Here is a 19144-nt window from a genome sequence, read left to right on the forward strand (position 1 = left end):
TCTAGGGGGAGAAAGGAACCCTGACCCATGGGGCGCCCAGCCATAGCTGCCCCTCACTGCCACCCAGCAGGGACGAGGCGGGCAGGGCTCTGGCTCAGGGCAGAACCTCAGTCTGAGCCTCAGAGATTTGTGCCCATGGACATTTGCTCCTAATTTTTAAAAATTCACAAGTCACAGTAAGAAAAATCTAGTCAGAGAAGCTTAGGAGCATCAAGACTTCACATGATCAGATACAGAACATAAAATCAGAGTGTTTAAATGTTAATAAAATATGAATGTACTGAAATATGGCCAAGGAACAAAAAAAGGCTTTAAAAAGGATGGAAGATTTCAAAAAGGAGTAGATAAAACACTTAGAAACGAAGATACGACAACCGAGGCTGGAACTCTGACAGACACAGAGGCTGCCTGGCCAAGCGGCAGAGCAGGGGACAGAAAGCTGGGGGCCGCCCGCCCGCTGCCCGCCGCAGTTGCCCGCCGCCCGCAGCTCCGGGGGGTAACCGGCCCTGTCTGGGGCCCTCGGGTGGGAGCCCCTTGGGAGGGTGGCCCACGGCTCTCACCAGATGTCCAGGATAAGCAGAGTGGCCACGATGGCGTAGACCCCGTCACTGAAGGCCTCCACCCGCTCCTTGCTGAGCGGCTCGTGCAGGTCAAAGGTGAAGACCTCCACGCTGTGAGCCGGGGGCTCTCTGAGGCCTGTGGCGGGCCGGGGAGGGGTGGCCAAGCCCTCAGCGATTTGGGCCAGCAGGGGGCCCTGCAGGGACGCCCGGCCCATGCTCCGCGGGCCCTGGCAGCAGCCCCGAACCCCGCCGGGACAGTCCCACCAGGCACCTACCCACAAGCTGGGCTCTGCACCAGCCAGCGGCCTTGCTCACGTGGGGCAGGACAATGACCATGGCCATCAGCAGGTATGACTGTGCGGAGAGAGCGCTTCAGGGGAGTGCTGGGGCCCGGGGGAGCACGACCACGGCAGGATCAGGGCGCGCGTGTGTGTGTGCGTGAAACAGCAGGCCGAGCGGAACCTGAGCTGGGTGTGGGGTGGGGGCTGCCCAGGGCCAAGGGGTGTTAGCCCATGGGAGGAGCAGGCCCTGGGCCCGAGCGTCAGCACTGGGGGAGACGGGCCAGACGGAGGTGGGGATGATGGGCCAGGGAAGTGACCGTGCTGGGAACTGGAAGGTGGGCCCAGGACAGCATCCTGGATCGGGGTGGGGGGGTGGTGCGGTGAGTGCCTGGGAGGATGGCCGAGGGCTCACAGCGACCGTGGTGGGGACTGGAAGGTGGGCCCAGGACAGCATCCCGGATCGGGGCGGGGGGCGGTGAGCACACCTGGAGGATGGCCGAGGGCTCCTGGGGAGCTGTGGGGACCAGAAGGTGGCCCCAGGACAGCATCCTGGATTGGGGCGGGGGGCGGTGAGCACGCCTGGAGGATGGCCGAGGGCTCCTGGGGAGCTGTGGGGACCAGAAGGTGGGCCCAGGACAGCATCCTGGATTGGGGCGGGGGGCGGTGAGCACGCCTGGAGGATGGCCGAGGGCTCCTGGGAGCTGTGGGGGCGCTGGGCAGGGGGCTCTCCCAGGTGGTGACGGGCAGGCGCCCCAGGCAGGCGGGTGAGGGGATGAGGGGCCAGACCCCCGCTGCAGGAAGGTGGGACATGGCGGAGGGGTGACCTGGGCCCCAGCCCCACGAAGACCCTCCCCGCTTTGTGGCAGCCCAGTGCCCACCCCCCCTTGCTGTTACCACGCAAGGGTCCAGTCACCTCCCTGCCCAGGCGCCTCATGGCACCCACAGTGCCCGCCCAGGGGCCTCCGCTCTGCCTGATCCTCACCCAGGCTGCTCATTCCACACCGGCTGGGCCCTCTGTCCTCCACACGACAACCTCCACTGCCTGAGCCCAGCCAAGCCGGGGGCTGACTGACCTGCAGCGCGGAAACTGCAAACCCCAGTCCTGCCCTCTGTCTCTGAGCTTCACCCCTGCTGGCCTGCCCTGTCCATGGGGAGCGCCCACTAAAGGCCACGGTCAGGGTCACTGCGCCTGGCCCCTGACCAGCAGGAGTGGGGGCCACTGGGAGGTGCAGCCCCCACATGGTGAGGGGACACGTCATCTCCCCTGCCCCACCCGTGGCCTGAGCCGGGGACCCTGGACCCTGGGCCCAGCCCCCAGCTCCACCCTCCAGGCTGTGGCTCTGCGGCCCTTGCCAGTCTATTTTATTTTATTTTTAGTCTATTTTAAATTTGGAATTCTCTTGAAACATTTACTAGACAGTTAAAATGCACTCCTTCACACTTCTTGTGATGCTTGGGTTTAAGGGTTCACTCTGCTTCACCAGAGAGCAGGTAAAGGCAGGAGCTGCCCTGAGTTGCCGCTGGTGGGGCTTATATTCCCACCCGTGTAAGTGCAGCGTCTCCAGCTGCAGCTCAGCCAGGACAGAATCAGGCGTCTCCCTACGCTCCGTCTCCCGGCACTCTGTGGGGCCAGCCCACCGTGCCTGCAGCTCCCTTTCCTCCACTTCTGTCCTTCCTGGCTCGGGAAGGTCTTTCCACACTTCCTCTCTCAGTGGGTCACAGCCCCACACGCGTGTAGAGGGCCACCATCCCGGGCCCGCTGGTTTGCGCTGTGGTGGCACTGGGCAGGCGCTGGACTCACCGCGGGGTAGAAGAAGAGGGAGAAGCCGGCGGCGGCCAGGCAGAGCGCGGGGCCCCGCACGATGATGCCCAGGACGCGCTGCCGGTAGAGGCCGCGGTGGGCAGAGCGCTCGATCTGGGGGCTTAGGAGGTGCGGGAAGTGGAAGGCGTAGAGCACGATCAGCGCCTGTGGGAAACGCTGCAGCTACAGGTGGGCTCACGCGGGCGCCACAGGAGGGCCGGGGGTGAGGGCAGTGGGACCCTCGCGCTGCTTGGGCGGGCGTGGGGTCTCAGCCCAGCCTGAGGGCGCCGGGCCCCATCTCATTCTCTGTCCACATCAGGATGGGGGCTCGGGCCCCAAGCGGGTGCCTGGGGCAGGCGCGCCCTGGCAGGTACGGTCTGCACAGCCCCTCAGCAGGTGGCCCGAGCCCGTGGTCTGCACAGGCCCCTCAGCGGGCGGCTCGAGCACACGGTCTGCACAGCCCCTCAGCGGGGCCCGAGCCCACAGTGTGCACGGCCCCTCAGCGGGGCCCGAGCCCATGGTCTGCACGGCCCCTCAGCGGGGCCCGAGCCCACGGTCTGCACGGCCCCTCAGCGGGGCCCGAGCCCACGGTCTGCACAGGCCCCTCAGTGGGGCCTGAGCCCATGCCACAGCTGTGCCCTGAGACACAGAAGGCACGCATCCTACCTGCACGGCCCCAATGGCGATCACACACATGCAGAACAGGAAGATGCCCAGAGGCACCTCGGGGAAGGTCACCATCAAGGAAAACTGCAGCCAGAAAAACCCATATCAGGGCCCCCGCGAGTCCGCTGGGCCATGCCTGGGCCACTGCGGAGCCATCAGGGAAGGGAGCGTCTCTGCTACAGGAGCCCTTGGGCCGAAGCTTGAAGCCTTTAAAGCTGAAGGTTTTCAGGCTCATAAAGGCTCCCCAGACCCCAACCCTCTGTGACGCACTGCGCTCAGAGCATGGCCCTCCCTCCGAATCCAGGAGCTGCTGGGTGAGCAGATGGTGGGTCACCTGCAGGGATGAGCCCAGCTCGGCCAGGAGGCCGGGGGCTCCGGGGGCTGGGCAGGCGTCTCCCCACCCCCACCCCAACCCACGCCCCGTGACGGGAACTGGCCGGCTCCCGGAAACCTCTGCAACCACATGGTCCAGGCCGACTGCCCACGAGTCTGAGAGCTTTAGGAGGGCGTGTTCTGGGGTCAGTGGAGGGCGGCTGGGCCCGGGGTGGAAGTGGGGCCGGAAGCCCCTGTGACTCACGGTGAACGGCAGGAAGGTGATGGTCATCATGCAGGCCTGGGAGGGAGTGGGTGTGGCTGAGGGCGGCCGTGGGGCCAGCCCTGCACACCCAGGGCTGACCACCGGCCCTGGCTCCTGGAGCGTGGAGCTCTAACCCAGGAACCGAAGGAAAGACTCACCAGGTTGAGCAGGGCAAGCGTGTCGTCTATTTTCCCAACAACTTGGAACAACCTGAACAATTCAAGGAAAAGAACAGAAGTCACTGTGAATAAATGTGGCTCTGATGGCGTGAGACACAGACACTCTCCTGATGGCTTCACACTGAGATGGGAAGAGCCCCGAGGATGCGGCCTGCTCCCCTCAGGGAGGTCTCTGCTGGGCCAGGGCCCAGGGCGCCCGAGGGCCCAGGTGCTTCTTTCAGTCAGAAGCCCAGGCCGCGGCCCCTGCGTCAGAGAGTGGGGGCGCTGCTGAACCCCAGACAGGCCGCTGCTGGGCTGACTGGCACCGGCCGTGCCCACGGCCTGCGCGGCTCCCGGCAGGACTGGGACGGGCAGCCCCTGGGCTGCCTCACTTTCTGTGAATAAGGAGGCAGGGAGGGATCCCTCGAAGCCTTGACAGGAGTCACCTGTGCCCACCAGAGATGCCCACTCTGCTGGAGACACACATGCAGGACAGTGTCGCGAGAAACTCGCAATCTGCATGCCGCTGCCTCGCAGGCTCACCTTCTTGAGCCCCCAGCATCCCAGCGGGGGGTGTCTCCACCCCGGGGGCCTCCTGGACCCCCAGCCTGTAGGGCTCATCACCACAGCCCCGGGGCCTGGTTCCCCTGGGGTCTGGGGGCCTTCTGGACCCCCCACCTGTGGGGCTCGTCACCACAGCTCTGGGACCCTGCTCCCCTGGGGTCTGGGGGCCTCCTGGACCCCCTATCCATGGGGGCTCATCACCACAGCTCTGGGGCCCGGTTCCCCTGGGGTCTGGGGGCCTCCTGGACACCCCACCTGTGGGGCTCGTCACCACAGCTCTGGGACCCTGCTCCCCTGGGGTCTGGGGGCCTCCTGGACCCCCTGCCCATGGGGGCTCATCACCACAACTCTGGGGCCCAGTTCCCCTGTGGTCTGGGGGCCTCCTGGACCCTTTGCCTGTGGGGGCTCATCACCACAGCTCCAGGGCCCAGTTCCCCTGGGGTCTGGGGCCTCCTGGACCCCCCGCCCATGAGGGCTTGTCACCACAGCTCTGGGATCCTGCTCCCCTGGGGTCTGGGGGCCTCCTGGACACTCTGCCCATGGGGGCTCATCATCACAGCTCTAGGGCCCAGTTCCCCTGCAGTCTGGGGGCCTCCTGGACACCCTGCCTGTGGGGGCTCATCACCACAGCTCTAGGGCCCAGTTCCCCTGGGGTCTTGGGCCTCCTGGACCCCCCGCCCATGAGGGCTCGTCACCACAGCTCTGGGATTCTGCTTCCCTGGGGTCTGGGGGCCTCCTGCACCCCCCGCCCATGGAGGCTCGTCACCACAGCTCTGGGATCCTGCTCCCCTGGGGTGTGGGGGCCTCCTGGACCCCCCGCCTGTGGGGCTCATCACCACAGCTCCGGGGCCCAGTTCCCCTGGGGTCCTGAGGATGCTTTTCCTCAGTGCTGTGCCCAGCACCCTGTCATCATCCAGGCCTGGGGTGTGCTGCCGTGGCAATGTGCCCATGAAAGCAGTGGTGTGCGAGAGGCCTCCGTGGGGAGTGGGTAGGGGCGGCCATCCACCCGTGCACACCCGCCCCCAGCCTGACCCTGGGCCAGGCGAGGCCACACCCGCTGGGTGCACATCCCACTGGCTGCCTCCCGAGCACAGGCCCCAGCCCACTGTACCTCGTGTGGGCCGCCCAGGCCACAGTCACAATGAGGAAGGTCATCAGGTAGACGGCAATCCTGGTGGCGAGGAGCCTCTGGACACTCTTGTCAAACTCCTGCAACAGAAGTGCCTCCCACTGACCCCATTTGCCTGGGACAGCGCTGCGCCCTGGGACACACCCAGGCTTAGCCTCGTCCAGGCTGGCCCTGGGGCCCCTCCTGACATGCAGCCCCCTGGAATGCCTGCTCTGGAGGCAGAAAGGCCTCAGGCCTCTCCCAGGACCTTGGCAGCGTGACCACGAGCCTGGCAGCCACAGAGAGTTATGGCATTGCCAGATGAGTGGTCCCGGGGCTGTGTGAGGCCTGGCGAGAGGCTGTGTGACCGCACGCCAGGCAGCACAGGAGAGGGCTCACGCATCACCATCATTGGAAAATCCAGACGCAAAACCAACGCCTCGTCCTGTCCGCAGGTCCTCTGAGCCCATGTGAGCAGTCCTAGTTTCTGGATCCCCGGGTCCTGTGGTCTCAATGAGCCTTCTCCTTGGCGCCGGCTGCCAGCCACAGGGAGCCCGCCCCAGCCCACGGCACCCGCCCTGAAGGACTGTCCCAGCCACAGTCTGGCTCAGAGCCCTTCCGGGCCAGTCGGCACGCAGACTGGGGACTTCCCCGTGGCGGTCAGCAGCAAGGCGCTCCAGGCCCACAGGTCCCCGTCACCTTCGGCATCTCCCATAAACACCTGCCTCCCTGTTCTGAAAGCGGGGGCACTGGAGTCCCCAGAAGGTTCCAGAGCAGCAAGAGCGCCCAGGCCCCGCGGCACATGGCTTTCCTGAGCGCAGCCCGCGGGCCCCTGTGGGGAGGCGGCTCCCTGGAGCAGAGAAGGCCGCATGGCCCTTTGCCAAGGCCATCGGGCTCAACCCGCATCTCGGTCTCGTTCAAACTCCGTGAGAAGCAACGACACCACCTCTCTGAGAAGATTCCCAGCAGCATCCAAGCTGGAGCCAGACCGCGGCCCCACGCTGGCCCTGCACAGACCAGCGCCAGAGTGGCCACGAGGGGCTGAGTGCGGCCCTGGGCATGCACACGCCCAGGGACTTGTCCCCTCCCGGGTCAGGGCTGGCCTTGGAGGGGCTGGACATGTCGCTGTCTCACTTACCAGGTGGAGACGCTCCAAGCTGACTAGCAATGCGAACGTGGCCTTACCTGCTTTCCCACTCTCCTCCCTGCTCACACGCTGGCCCCTCTGCTCCCCAGCACCTGCTTGGTGGGCCACCCCAGGGGCCATGGCACAGAGCGGGGGGAGTGTGCATGCCAACCACCAGGTGCCCCCACCCTTCTCAGGTCTCCTCAGGGCTCAGCCCGAGGGCACCGCCTTCATTCACAAGCCAGGATGGGGCTGGCAGGCTCTGGGGGAGCGGTGGCGGACAGCCTGGCCCCAGCCCCCCAACCAGGTGCCCCCAGCCAGGAGCCCAGCCTTGAGCCCATGGGCTGAGCCTCCTGGGCCCCGCCTGCATGCTGTCACTGCAGACCGTTCCCAAGTACCTGCTCTGGGGAGATCTCTGTGTGGGTCACGGGCAGGATCTACAACAGACACAGCGCGGGTCCAGGGATGCTCCCTGTGCACCAACCGCTCCCTGGGTGCCCGTGTTGGCACTCGGGCTGGCCCGGCCGCCCCTCCCACCCCTCAGCAGCCTGGGGCCCCCACGGACCATCACGGTGGCGATGATGGACAGCAGTGCGTCGCTGAAGCTGAGCATACGATGCGAGTGCTGGATCCCCTCGGCCGCGTCCTCGTCTGGAGAGCCCGCGGAGGCGTCTGCCTGCCCCTCGAGCGTCGGCTCCGGAGCCTGGGGCCCAGACATGGTGGAGCCTGAAAGAAGCACGGGTCTGAGCCGGCGCGGTGTTCCTGGGGCGGGTGCCTCAGAGGGGTCTGCTGGGCCCTCCGCTACGTCAGCTTTACAGGAAACTGCCAAACCATTGACGGGGTTTGCACGCCCACCGCAGTGAGCGCTGCAGCTGCTCCCCTCCAGGTTTGGAGGCTCTTTATAAGTTTGATGACTTTTCAATCTTAGCTGTGCTGACAGACATGCCATTCACTGTGGTCCGACCTGTGCTTCACACTGACCAGCTGAGTGTCCCCACGTTCCCACTTTTCACCCGTGCACCTTCTGTGCCTGCTAGAGTCTTCAGTTCACTTTTTTGGGGGATTATTTGTATTCGTGTTGAATTTTGACAATTCTTTCCACATTGTGGTTAGAAGTCCTTTGTTAGAAGTGTAATTTGCAGACATTTTCTCCAAATCTGTGACTTGCCTTTCCTTCTCTTACCAATCTTCAGGAGGATGTAAGTTTCTTTTTTAAAATATTTATTTATTTGACTGCCTCGAGTCTTCATTGCATCATCCAAAACCAGGGATTGAACCTGTGTCCCCTGCGCTGCAAGGAGGATTCCTATCCATCAGGGAAGTCCCTAGAAGAATATAAGTTTTAAATTTTGATGAACTCTAACTTACCACTTTTTCTTTTATGGATTATTCTTTTGGTGTCATATCTAACAATTTTTAGATATGCTGAACCCAAGATCACAGAGATTTTCTGTTTTCTTCTAGAAGTTTTAAAGTTTGAGGTCTGATGATCAATTTTGAGTTTTATATAACATGCAAAGTACAGTCAAGTTTCCCTTTCCTGCAGATGGATGTCTGATTATGCCAACACTTTTTGTTTAAACGACTGTCCCTGCTCCACTGAACTGCCTTTGCAGGCACCTTGGTCAAACACTGACAGACACATTCGCGGGGTGTCTCTGGGAGCGCCCATCCTGCCGGGGATGAGGCGCCCGTCCTTTGCGGCATCACACTACCTTCATGCAGCCTCACGTCAGTCCTGATGTCTGCTCGAGTCCTCCAGCTTTGTTCCTGTCCAGACCATTTGGATGATTCTCGCTCTTTGCTCCTCCCTCATGGTCTCCCGCTTGTAGGGGCCCCATCCATAGTTCCTACAGGCAGAAAAACGGGCTACAGCGGCCCTCACTGCCTGGCCCACTACTGGAGCTGGCCTGGGGTCCAAGCCAGAGAAGGAGGACTGGGAAACCCCGAAGCCTCAGGCGTGCGTCACTCTTCAAGGTCCAGCCCCCTTTTCAACGTGTTGCCTTTTGTGCACGTTTTCTTCTAATATTTTGCCCAGAGTTTTCACCTGTCATCAGCGGGAGGAGCTGGCACTAACAGAATCCTTTTACTTTACAAAAGGGAGGGCAACGGAGCAGGGGAAGGTGGGAGGGAGGGGCGTCTGACAGGCAGGACCGGCCGTGGTAGGCTTCTTTGGGGCCAGCTTTGGGGACAGATGCCCGTTACATTGCTTCCTGCACTTTTTGCATGTTTAAGTTGTTTTCAATTAAATTTTATTCAGAAAGTCAGTAAAGATCAAATATAGACACAGAAATTCTCAACAAAATGTTAACAAATGGAATTCTGTAACATATAGAAAGAATTATATATCATGCCAAGTGGGATTCATTCCAGGCATGTAAGGTTGGTTTAAAATTAAAAAATCAATTACTGTAACACACCATATTAATAGAAAAAAAGACAAAAACCATCATCTTAATGCAGAAAAAGCATTTGACAAAATCTAACACTTCTTCATGATAAAAACTATTCGACAAAATAGGAATGTAAGGAAACTTTATCAACCTGATAAAGGGCAAACATCATACTCAATGGTGAGAACCCTGAGGAACGGTCCCATCTCAGACCAGAGGCGTGACAAAGGCCTCTACTCCCGACGTTGTGCTGGGACTTCCAGACATGGCAGCTGAGCAAGGAGAATGAGCTAGAAGCACACAGAAACCGTCTTTCTCTGCAGACGATGCGATGCTGTACAAAGAGAACCCTAAGGAACCCACACAAGGAAGCTGTTAGAGTGAATGAGTCCAGCAAGGCTGCAGGAACAAGGGCAACGCATGGAGCAGCTGCATTTCCACTCGCCACTGATAACCAACCCACAGCACATTTAAGAAAGCAACCGCATTTATAATACATCAAAAATACCCAGGAATAAACTTTTTAAATGAATGTAAAACATGGTTGAGATTAAAGAAGGCCCCAATAAATGGAAGACATCCTCTGTCGAAGGATTAGAGAACTTAATATTGTTAAGATGGCAATACTTCCCAAATTTACTTACAGGTTCAACGCAATCCCTCTCCAAATTCCATCTGCCTTCCACGTAGAAATTTACAGTTCAGTTCAGTTGCTCAGTCGTGTCTGACTCTTTGCAACCCCATGAAGTGCAGCATGCTAGGCCTCCCTGTCCATTACCAACTCCTGGAGTTCACCCAAACTCATGTCCATCGAGTCGGTGATGCCATCCAGCCATCTCATCCTCTGTCGTCCCCTTCTCCTCCTGCCCCCAATCCCTCCCAGGATCAGAGTTTTTTCCAATGAGTCAACTCCTCGCGTGAGGTGGCCAAAGTACTGGAGTTTCAGCTTTAGCATCAGTCCTTCCAAAGAACACCCAAGATTGATCTCCTTTAGGATGGACTGGTTGGATCTCCTTGCAGTCCAAGGGACTCTCAAGAGTCTTCTCCAACACCACAGTTCAAAAGCATCAACTCTTCAGCATTCAGCTTTCTTCACACTCCAACTTTCACATCCATACATGACCACTGGAAAAACCATAGCCTTGACTAGACGGACCTTTGTTGGCAAAGTAATGTCTCTGCTTTTGAATATGCTATCTAGGTTGGTCATAACTTTCCTTCCAAGGAGTAAGCGTCTTTTAATTTCATGGCTGCAATCACCATCTCCAGTGATTTTGGAGCCCAAAAAATAAAGTCTGACACTGTTTTTCCACTGTTTCCCCATCTATTTCCCATGAAGTAATGGGACCAGATGCCATGATCTTAGTTTTCTGAATGTTGAGCTTTAAGCCAACTTTTTCATTCTCCACTTTCACTTTCATCAAGAGGCTTTTTAGTTCCTCTTCACTTTCTGCCATAAGGGTGGTATCATATGTATATCTGAGGTTATTGATATTTCTCCTGGCAATCTTGATTCCAGCTTGTGCTTCTTCCAGCCCAGTGTTTCTCATGATATACTCTGCATAGAAGTTAAATAAGCAGGGTGACAATATACAGCCTTGACGTACTCCTTTTCCTATTTGGAACCAGTCTGTTGTTCCATGTCCAGTTCTAACTGTTGCTTCCTGACCTGCATATAGGTTTCTGAAGAGGCAGGTCAGGTGGTCTGGTTTTCCCATCTCTTTCAGAATTTTCCACAGTTTATTGTGATCCACACAGTCAAAGGCTTTGGCATAGTCAATAAAGCAGAAATAAATGTTTTTCTGGAACTCTCTTGCTTTTTTGATGATCCAGCAGATGTTGGCAATTTGATCTCTGGTTCCTCTGCCTTTTCTAAAACTAGCTTGAACATCTGGAAGTTCACGGTTCACGTATTGCTGAAGCCTGGCTTGGAGAATTTTGAGCATTACTTGGCTAGCGTGTGAGATGAGTGCAATTGTGCAGTAGTTTGAGCATTCTTTGGCATTGCCTTTCTTTGGGATTGGAATGAAAACTGACCTTTTCCAGTCCTGTGGCCACTGCTGAGTTTTCCAAATTTGCTGGTATATTGAGTCCAGCACTTTCACAGCATCATCTTCTAGAATTTGAAATAGCTCAACTGGAATTCCATCACCTCCACTAGCTTTGTTGGTAGTGATGCTGACTAGAAATTTACAAGCTGACCCGAAAATTCATATGGAAATGTAAGGAACCTTTGGGTATTTAAGGAGCAGCCAAAACAGTCTTGAGAAGAACACCGCTGAGAACTCACACTTCTCAATTTCAGCACTCAGTGCAAAGCTATGGTAATCAAGTCAGTGCAGTAACAGTGTAAAGACAGACATACAGATCAATGCACGAGAACTCAGAGATCAGAGGTAAACCATTATGTTCACACTCCACTGACTTGCAATAAGTGTGTCATGACCATTCAATGGGGAAAGAACAGTCTTTTAAACAAATATTGCTGAGACAACTGGATATCCACACACAAAAGAATGAATTTGGGTATTACCTCATGCCACATACAAAAATTAACTAAAAGTGGATCGAATGCCTAAATGTAAGAGCTAAGACATTGGAGAACATCTGCATGGCCTCACACTCTGCAAAGAATTCTTAAGTGTAACACCGAAAGCACAAACAACAACAATCATAAACTGGAGCTCGTCAGAATCGCGACTTTGGTGCTTAAAGGCCACTATGAAGAAAAAGACAACCCGCAGAATGGGAGAAAATATGTGCATATTATGTATCTGGTAAGACTCTAGCATCCAAAATATAAATAGAGTTCTGTTTATAGCAGTAAAAAGACAGCCCAACTCAAAAAACAGGCAAAGGATGTGACAAGACATTTCTCCAAAGAAGATATTCCATCGGCCAATAAACACATCAAAAGATGTTCAACATCATTTGATTGTATTGAGAAAAGCAAATCAAAACCACAAGACATTCACCCCTAGGATGGCTATCACACAGATAAATGAAGGACAGCAGCGACTTTTAGTGAGAACTTGGAGAAAACAGCAGCTTGGTGCACTGCTGGTGGGAACATATACACTGTAGCTGTTGCGGAAAATAGGACAGAGGTTTCTCAAAATTTTAAACAGAGAATTAACATTGTTGTTGTTCAGTCACCAAGTCATGTCTGACTCTGCAACCTCATGGACTGCAGCATGCCAGGCTCCTATTCTTCACTAATTCTCTAAGTTTGTTCAAACTCACGTCCACTGAGTCAGTGATGCCATCCAACCATCTCATCCTCTGTCGCCCCTTTCTCTTCTTGCCCTCAATCTTTCCCAACATCAGGATCTTTTCCTGTGAACTGGTTCTTTGCATCAGGTGGCCAGAGTATTGGAGCTTCAGCTTCAGTCCTTCTAATGAACATTTAGGGCTGATTTCCTTTAGGATTGACTGGTTGGATCTCCTTGCTGTCCAAGGAACTCTCAAGAGTCTTCATCAGCACCACAGTTCGAAAGCATCAATTTTTCAGCTCTCGGCCTTCTTTATGTCCAACTCTCACATCTATACATACTACTGGAAAAACCAGAGCTTTGACTATATAGACCTTTGTTGGTAAAGTGATGTCTCTGCTTTTTTTTTTTTAATACTTACAATGTATATTTATTATCATGCCAGGCTCCTCTGTCCATGGATTTCTCAGACAAGAATACTGGAGTGAGTTGTCTGCTTTTTAATACGCTGTCTAGATTTGTCATAGCTGGTGGCTCAGACAGTAAAGCGTCTGCCTACAATGCGGGAGACCCAGGTTTGATCCCTGGATCAGAAAGATCCTCTGGAGAAGGAAATGGCAACCCACACCAGTACTCTTGCCTGGAAAATCCCATGGACAGAGGAGCATGGTAGGCTACAGCCCATGGAGTCGCAAAGCGTCGGACACGACTGAGCGACTTCACTTTCCTTTCCTTTCTTCCAAGGAGCAAACATCTTTTACTTTCATGGCTGCAGTCACCATCTGCAATGATTTTGGAGCCCAAGAAAATAAAATCTGTCACTGTTTCCACTTTTTCCCCATCTATCTGCCATGAAGTGATGGGACCAGATGCCAGGAGGATTAATATAGGATCCAGTAATTCCACTTCTGGGATTTCCACTTCCTCAGACTGGGAGGTGCACCTGAAGTAAGCCAGGACTAAGTCACAAAGAGCATTTCAGCTCCTTCACGAGTGTGGAAATTGCTGTGAAGAGTGTGCAGGGCTCATGTACTTTTCTATATATATATATATACACATTGTATTCCACATACAAGTGCATTATCAGATATTTTCTCCCAGAGTGGGCTGCCTTTTCATTCTCTCTCTCATGTATATGTGTATGTATGTGTATACGTACATATACGTATGTATTTAGAGCTTCCCAGGTGGCTCAATGGTAAAGAATCCACTGCCAATGCAGGAGACACAAGAGATTCAGGTTCTATCCCTTGGTGAGGAAGATCCCCTGGAGAAGGAAATGGCAACCCACTCCGGTATTCCTGCCTGGGAAATCCCATGGACAGAGCAGCCTGGCGGGCTACAGCCCACAGGGTCAGAGTCAAACACGACTGAGCACGGACGCACATACACATTCAGGTCGACAGACTGCTTTTCAAAGCAGTTTTGAGTCTGCAGAATAACTGAAGGGAAAGTGCAGAGAACTCTCAGTCACCAGTCCCCCTCCCCGACTGTCCCCGTCATTAACATCCGACGTTAGCGTGGCTCAGGTGATGAGCCAACATGGACACATCATTGTGTTGTAGCTTTAAGGGTGTTGACAAGTGCACGCCTGTGTTCACTGTCACAGCGTCACACGAAAGGGCTTCAAGCCCTAAGACCCCCGTGTGCTGCCTCTATTCATCCCTCCCCACCCCAAAACCCTGGCAACCACCGATGTCTTCACTTGTCTTCAGTCTTGCCTTTTCCAGAACATTGTGGAGCTGGAATCCACAGTACGTGGTGCTTTCAGAGTGGCTCCTTTCACCTGGTGGTGTGCTTCTGAGGTCCTCTGTGTCTTTTTTGTGGCTTCTGGCTCCTTTCTTTTTATCCTTGCATGATACTGTTTTATCTGTGTACCAGTTCATGCACTCACCTGCTGAAGCACGTCTGCAACATACACTGTGAGGTCCCTAAGTCTGGTGAAGTCCTGTTTATCGACTCTTGTTCTTCATTTTTGTTGTTTATCTACTTTTTTACGGCTTGTTCTTTGGTGCCATATTAGAAACTCTCACGGGTGGCTTTCTAGAAGTTTTATGGGTTTTTTTCTGTATATGATGCAAGGTATGGATTAAGTCTTTTTTTAAACATGGATATCCAATTTTTCCAGCATCATTTGTTGAAAAGACTATCCTTTCTCCAATTAATTACCTTTATTCAAAATCAACTGACTATATTTATACTTGTGGGTCCACTGATCTACTTATGTATCTTTACAGCAAAACCACACTATTTAGATTACTGTACTTTTACAAGAACTGAAGTTACATAGTGTAAGTCATAAAAATTTGTCCTTGTTCAAACTTGCTTTGGCTATTCTAGCTCTCTGCTGTTCCAAATGAATTTTAAAATGTGTCAATTAAAGACATATGATAGGATTTTAACTGGGATGACATTGAATGTGTAGATTGATTTGATGTCCTAACAATACTGAATTTTCTAAATTAATGAATACTGTGTAACTTTCCACTTATTAAGGGTTTTCAGAGCAAAGTTGCCTAGTTTTCAGTTATAAATCTTCCATCTCTATTACAGATTATCTTCAAAATTTAATATCTGTTGACACTATTGTAAATAGTGTTTTTTCTAATTTCAACTTCCAATATTTGTTGCTAGCTATTTGGAAATAGAACTTTTTTGTTTATTAACCTTATATTCTATAACTCTGCTAAAACCATCAGTTCTAGTAGCTCTTTTTGTAGTTTCCATGGATATTTTTCACCTAGAGTAGTGACTCTCAACTGAGGGCAGTTTCCCCTTAAGGGACATTTGCAGTGCCTGGAGACAATTTTGGCTGTGACAGTGGTGCGTTACTGGTATCCAGGGGGCTGAGAGAGAGGTGCTGCCAAAGGCCCTATGGTGCGCTGGAAACATCCCTCCTCAACCCACTATCTGGTCCACAATGTCCGTGCCCAAGGTGAGGAAAGTCTGACGTGGACGATCATGTTATCTTCAAATAAACATCTTACTTATTCCTTTCCAACCTGGAAGCTTTAATTTCTTGTCTCATTACACTGGCTAAAGTTTCTAGTATAATGTTGAATACTTGCTCCTCAGTCTTTCATCATTCCATTATGTCAGCTATAGATATTTCATAGATGTCCTTATCATGCTGAAAAAGCTTCATTTTACTCCTAGCTTGCCGACAGTGTTTTTTTCTTTAAAAAAATCAGGAATGGATGCTGAATTTTGTCAAATGCTTAAAAAAAATTTTTTTTTTGGCCACACGGCATGTGGGATTGACCCTGCACCCCCTGCAGTGATGGCATGGAGTCGTAACCACTGGATAACCAGGGAAGTCCCCATCAGATGCTTTTCCTGTGTCTTGTGTGTGTTAATTGCTCAGTCGTGTCTGACTCTTTGAACCCCATGGACTGTAGCTTGCCAGGCTCCTCTGTCCGTGGAATTATCCAGGCAAGAATACTGGAGTGGGTTGCCATTTCCTTCTCCAGGGGAATCTTCCTGACCTAGGATCAAACCAGGGTCTCCTGAATTGCAGAGATTCCTTACCATCATAGCCAGAAAGAAGTCCCTAAATCTCGAGATGAGATTTGGAAACCCATTTGGTCTCCTTCTTCATTGTAATAGTGTAAATTACATTAATCCATTTTTGAACATTAAGCCAACTTTGCATTCCTAAGATGAACTTCACTTGGTCAACGTTGTATTATCCTTTTTATATAGTGTTGCATTCAGTTTGCTAAAAAATGTTTTATAAAAATTTTTATTTCTGGCATGAGAATACTAGTCTGCAATTTTTTTTTGTTGTAATGTCTGTGTCAAATTTTGGCATTAGAATAATGCTATCCTTATAGATTGAGATGGCAAACATTTCCTTCAGTTTAAAGAACCCCTAGAAAATTGGTAATATTTCTTCTTTAGTTTGGTGGAATTCCCAGGAAAGCCATCTAGGTATGGAGTTTTCTTTGAGGAAAAGTTTTAAACTATAAATTCAATGCTTTAATAGTTATAGGGCTATACTGGTTTTTCTATTTCTTCTGGAGTGAGTTTTAGCACTGTCTTCCAAGGAATTTGTTCCCTTGGTACAAGTGATTGCATTTATCGGCAGAAAGTTGTTCGTGTTCTCTGATTACCCGTTTAGCAACGACATCATCGTGCTCACTCATGACATTGTCAGTCTTTTTTCCCCTTGTTCAACCTGGCAGAAGTTACTCATTTTATTTATCATCTCAAAGAATTAGCTTTTGGTCTCGTTGATTTTTCTCTATTGTCCTTTATTTCTGCTCTAATACTTATCATTTCCCTTTTTGTACTTAAGAGTTTCATTCACTCTTAGTTCTCTAGTTTATTAAGATGAATGACTTGAGACAACTTTTGAAATGCTGCATTTTCATTTTTTCCGTTCAGTGTACAATTTTAATTTCCCTTTTGATTTCTCCTTTAATATATGGGTAATGTACAAGTGAGTCAACAGGTTTTTAAATATTTGGATGATTTTCCAGATACATGCTATTAATTTCTAGCTTATTCCATAGTAGTCAGGGAACATATTTGCCCAGAACATGAAACATCTTGGTAAATGTTGCTTATATATTTGATAATGTGTATCCTACAAATGCCCATTAAATCCAGTTGGTTGATGGTATCACTCAACTCTGCCACATCCTTGGTCATTTTCTGGGTATTTGTTCTGTCATTACCTGAGAAAGTAGTATTGAAATTTCCAACTACAGCTGCGGGTTTGTCTCTCTCTCCTTGCAGAACTACTAGTTTTTGCTTCATGTATTTTGAAGTTTTATTATCAGAGACAGAACTGTTGAGGATTGTTACATCTTCTGATGAATTTACCCATTCATCATTATTAAATCTTTCTAACTTCTGATTGTAGTCTTTGTTATGAAATCTATTAGAGGGACAGGTTTGGTGACAAAGACTGTGCACGCAGCCTTAGGCGTGCATATGTGAGGTGAGCCGCCTCAGAACACAGGGCTACGAGTCCAGGAGGGATGTGGTCCAGAGACACAGAACTGGATTAAGATGGTGCTACTGCAGCTCCTCAGGCAGCATGAGTATCAAAAGCGCTCCAGCAACATGAAATACAAAGTCTGAACAAACTCTCGTCCCCAAGGGAGTCACACTGTCTAGAAATCTGCACCTGGTTGTAGGTTACACCAGCACAACCCACATCCTCTGAACTCAAACACACCCTGGGCAACATCATGCTTTCCTCTGTGATTCACTAGGTCTCCCACAAAAGCTACTTTAGATCTTTTTCGCACTGTTTCAATCTTAGCTCCCTTCTCAATTTCAGTGGATGTTTTCTTCTGCTTATTCACAGTAAGAAGAGAAGTCATTAGAGAATTCCTTCACTTTAATTCCAACAGACATACAAAGGTACTACACCTTCCTCCATTTCCTTTTACGAGGAGAAGCAATTTTCCAAAGCAAATGCTTCCCTATGCTCTGGACATCATCCCCTCCCACCTTCTACGGGACCCCTGGGCACCCGCCCCGCCCCTGCTAGCGGCTGGAGGCTGCCCCAGTCCCCACCATCACTCCAGCTTCAACTCTCCACACCAAGGCACTGAGTTACCTCCACTTACCATCTGTCTTCCTTTCTATACTCCTCTCCTTAGGTTAAAGGGAGCTTTGCAATGAAACAATGTTATTCTTGGCAAGGTCACCAAAGATCTCATTGTTGCTAAGTCCAACATACAGCTTTCACTCTTTTCCCTACTTTTAAAGGGGTATGTGTCACTTCTCATTACCCTCCCTTCCTTCCCCCCGTCTTCCTGTGGCCCTGGGATGCAATGCTCTTAGTTTTATTCCTGCTTCCTTGGCTGTTCCTCCCCTCTGAGGACCGCATCCTCTTTCTAAAACCACCGTGTCCCCCTCAGGGCTCTCTTCAGCTGCCATCTATATGCTAGGGACACCCAAACACAGCCTGACTCCTTCCTGAGCCCCCAACCCTTGTATTCCATTTAGCAGGCGAACACTGGCTGGAGAAGTCGTGTGACTTGTGTGGACTTCAAGCTGGATCACTAACTGTACCCAGCAGACCCCGGCCAGCTGGCCGTGTAATGCCACTGCGGAGCCCGTTTTGTCACCTCAAAGGCGGGGTGGGGTGGGGTGGGAGTTCTCCGAGATGCTCCAGGGTCACTAAGGCGAACACTTATAAAAGGATGTGGCAAGCAGTAAAGCCCTGTACGCACTAACCTGCTTTATTACAAGGATAACACACACTAGCCTGTCTGGAGAGAGATCTCTGTGAAGCTCCGGGCGGGTGACGATGCTGTCTGGGGATCCGGCTCCAGGGCCCCGCGCCGGGACCAGGAAGCGGCCCAGGGGCCAGGCGAGCGATGCTGTCTTACCTGCGGGGGCAGCTCTAGGTGGTGGGTGACACCCGGGAGTCTGGGTCCAGTGCCGCCAGATCTGACTTTTTTCTACAGAAGCTACCAATCTCGGTTTCTAAAACTGAGCTTTTCAGGTCTTTAGTGGGAGCAACTAAAAAAGATGGACATTGCCAGCGCCCTGGCGCTCCGCGCACACAGCCCGCAGCTCCCGCTGCGCAGCCAGGCCCCGGGAACTCCCGAGCGCCAGCTTCCGCGGAAACGGCCAAGCGGGGACGGTTGGGCGCGCCAGGCCGGGGGCGAGACCTCCGAGGGTCGGGCGCCTCAACCAGCAGGCGCGCGACCCGGAAGCCCCACCGAGGTCCGCAG

The 19144-nt window shown here is 52.6% G+C and overlaps 1 protein-coding gene across 11 annotated transcripts in view; it reads right to left on the reverse strand.

Annotated features, from left to right (window-relative positions):
- Positions 1–19133, reverse strand: part of TMEM175 (transmembrane protein 175) — a 21249-nt gene extending 2116 nt beyond the window's left edge. For 3 of the 11 annotated variants that reach the window (XM_059887466.1, XM_059887470.1, XM_059887469.1), the window contains exons 1-10: positions 18797–19133; positions 7407–7567; positions 7240–7278; positions 5719–5816; positions 4044–4095; positions 3309–3921; positions 2643–2807; positions 1327–1484; positions 836–914; positions 561–696 (exon numbers count right to left, since the gene is read on the reverse strand). In XM_059887466.1, coding sequence (XP_059743449.1) covers positions 561–696; positions 836–914; positions 1327–1484; positions 2643–2807; positions 3309–3921; positions 4044–4095; positions 5719–5816; positions 7240–7278; positions 7407–7559 — 1493 coding nt within the window. In that variant the 5' untranslated portion in view covers positions 7560–7567; positions 18797–19133. 11 annotated transcript variants of the gene reach the window in all.
- Between the last annotated feature and the right edge of the window lie 11 nt (positions 19134–19144).

This window comes from Bos taurus, chromosome 6, assembly GCF_002263795.3.
Source record: "Bos taurus isolate L1 Dominette 01449 registration number 42190680 breed Hereford chromosome 6, ARS-UCD2.0, whole genome shotgun sequence".
In the NCBI taxonomy this organism is placed as follows: domain Eukaryota; kingdom Metazoa; phylum Chordata; class Mammalia; order Artiodactyla; family Bovidae; genus Bos; species Bos taurus.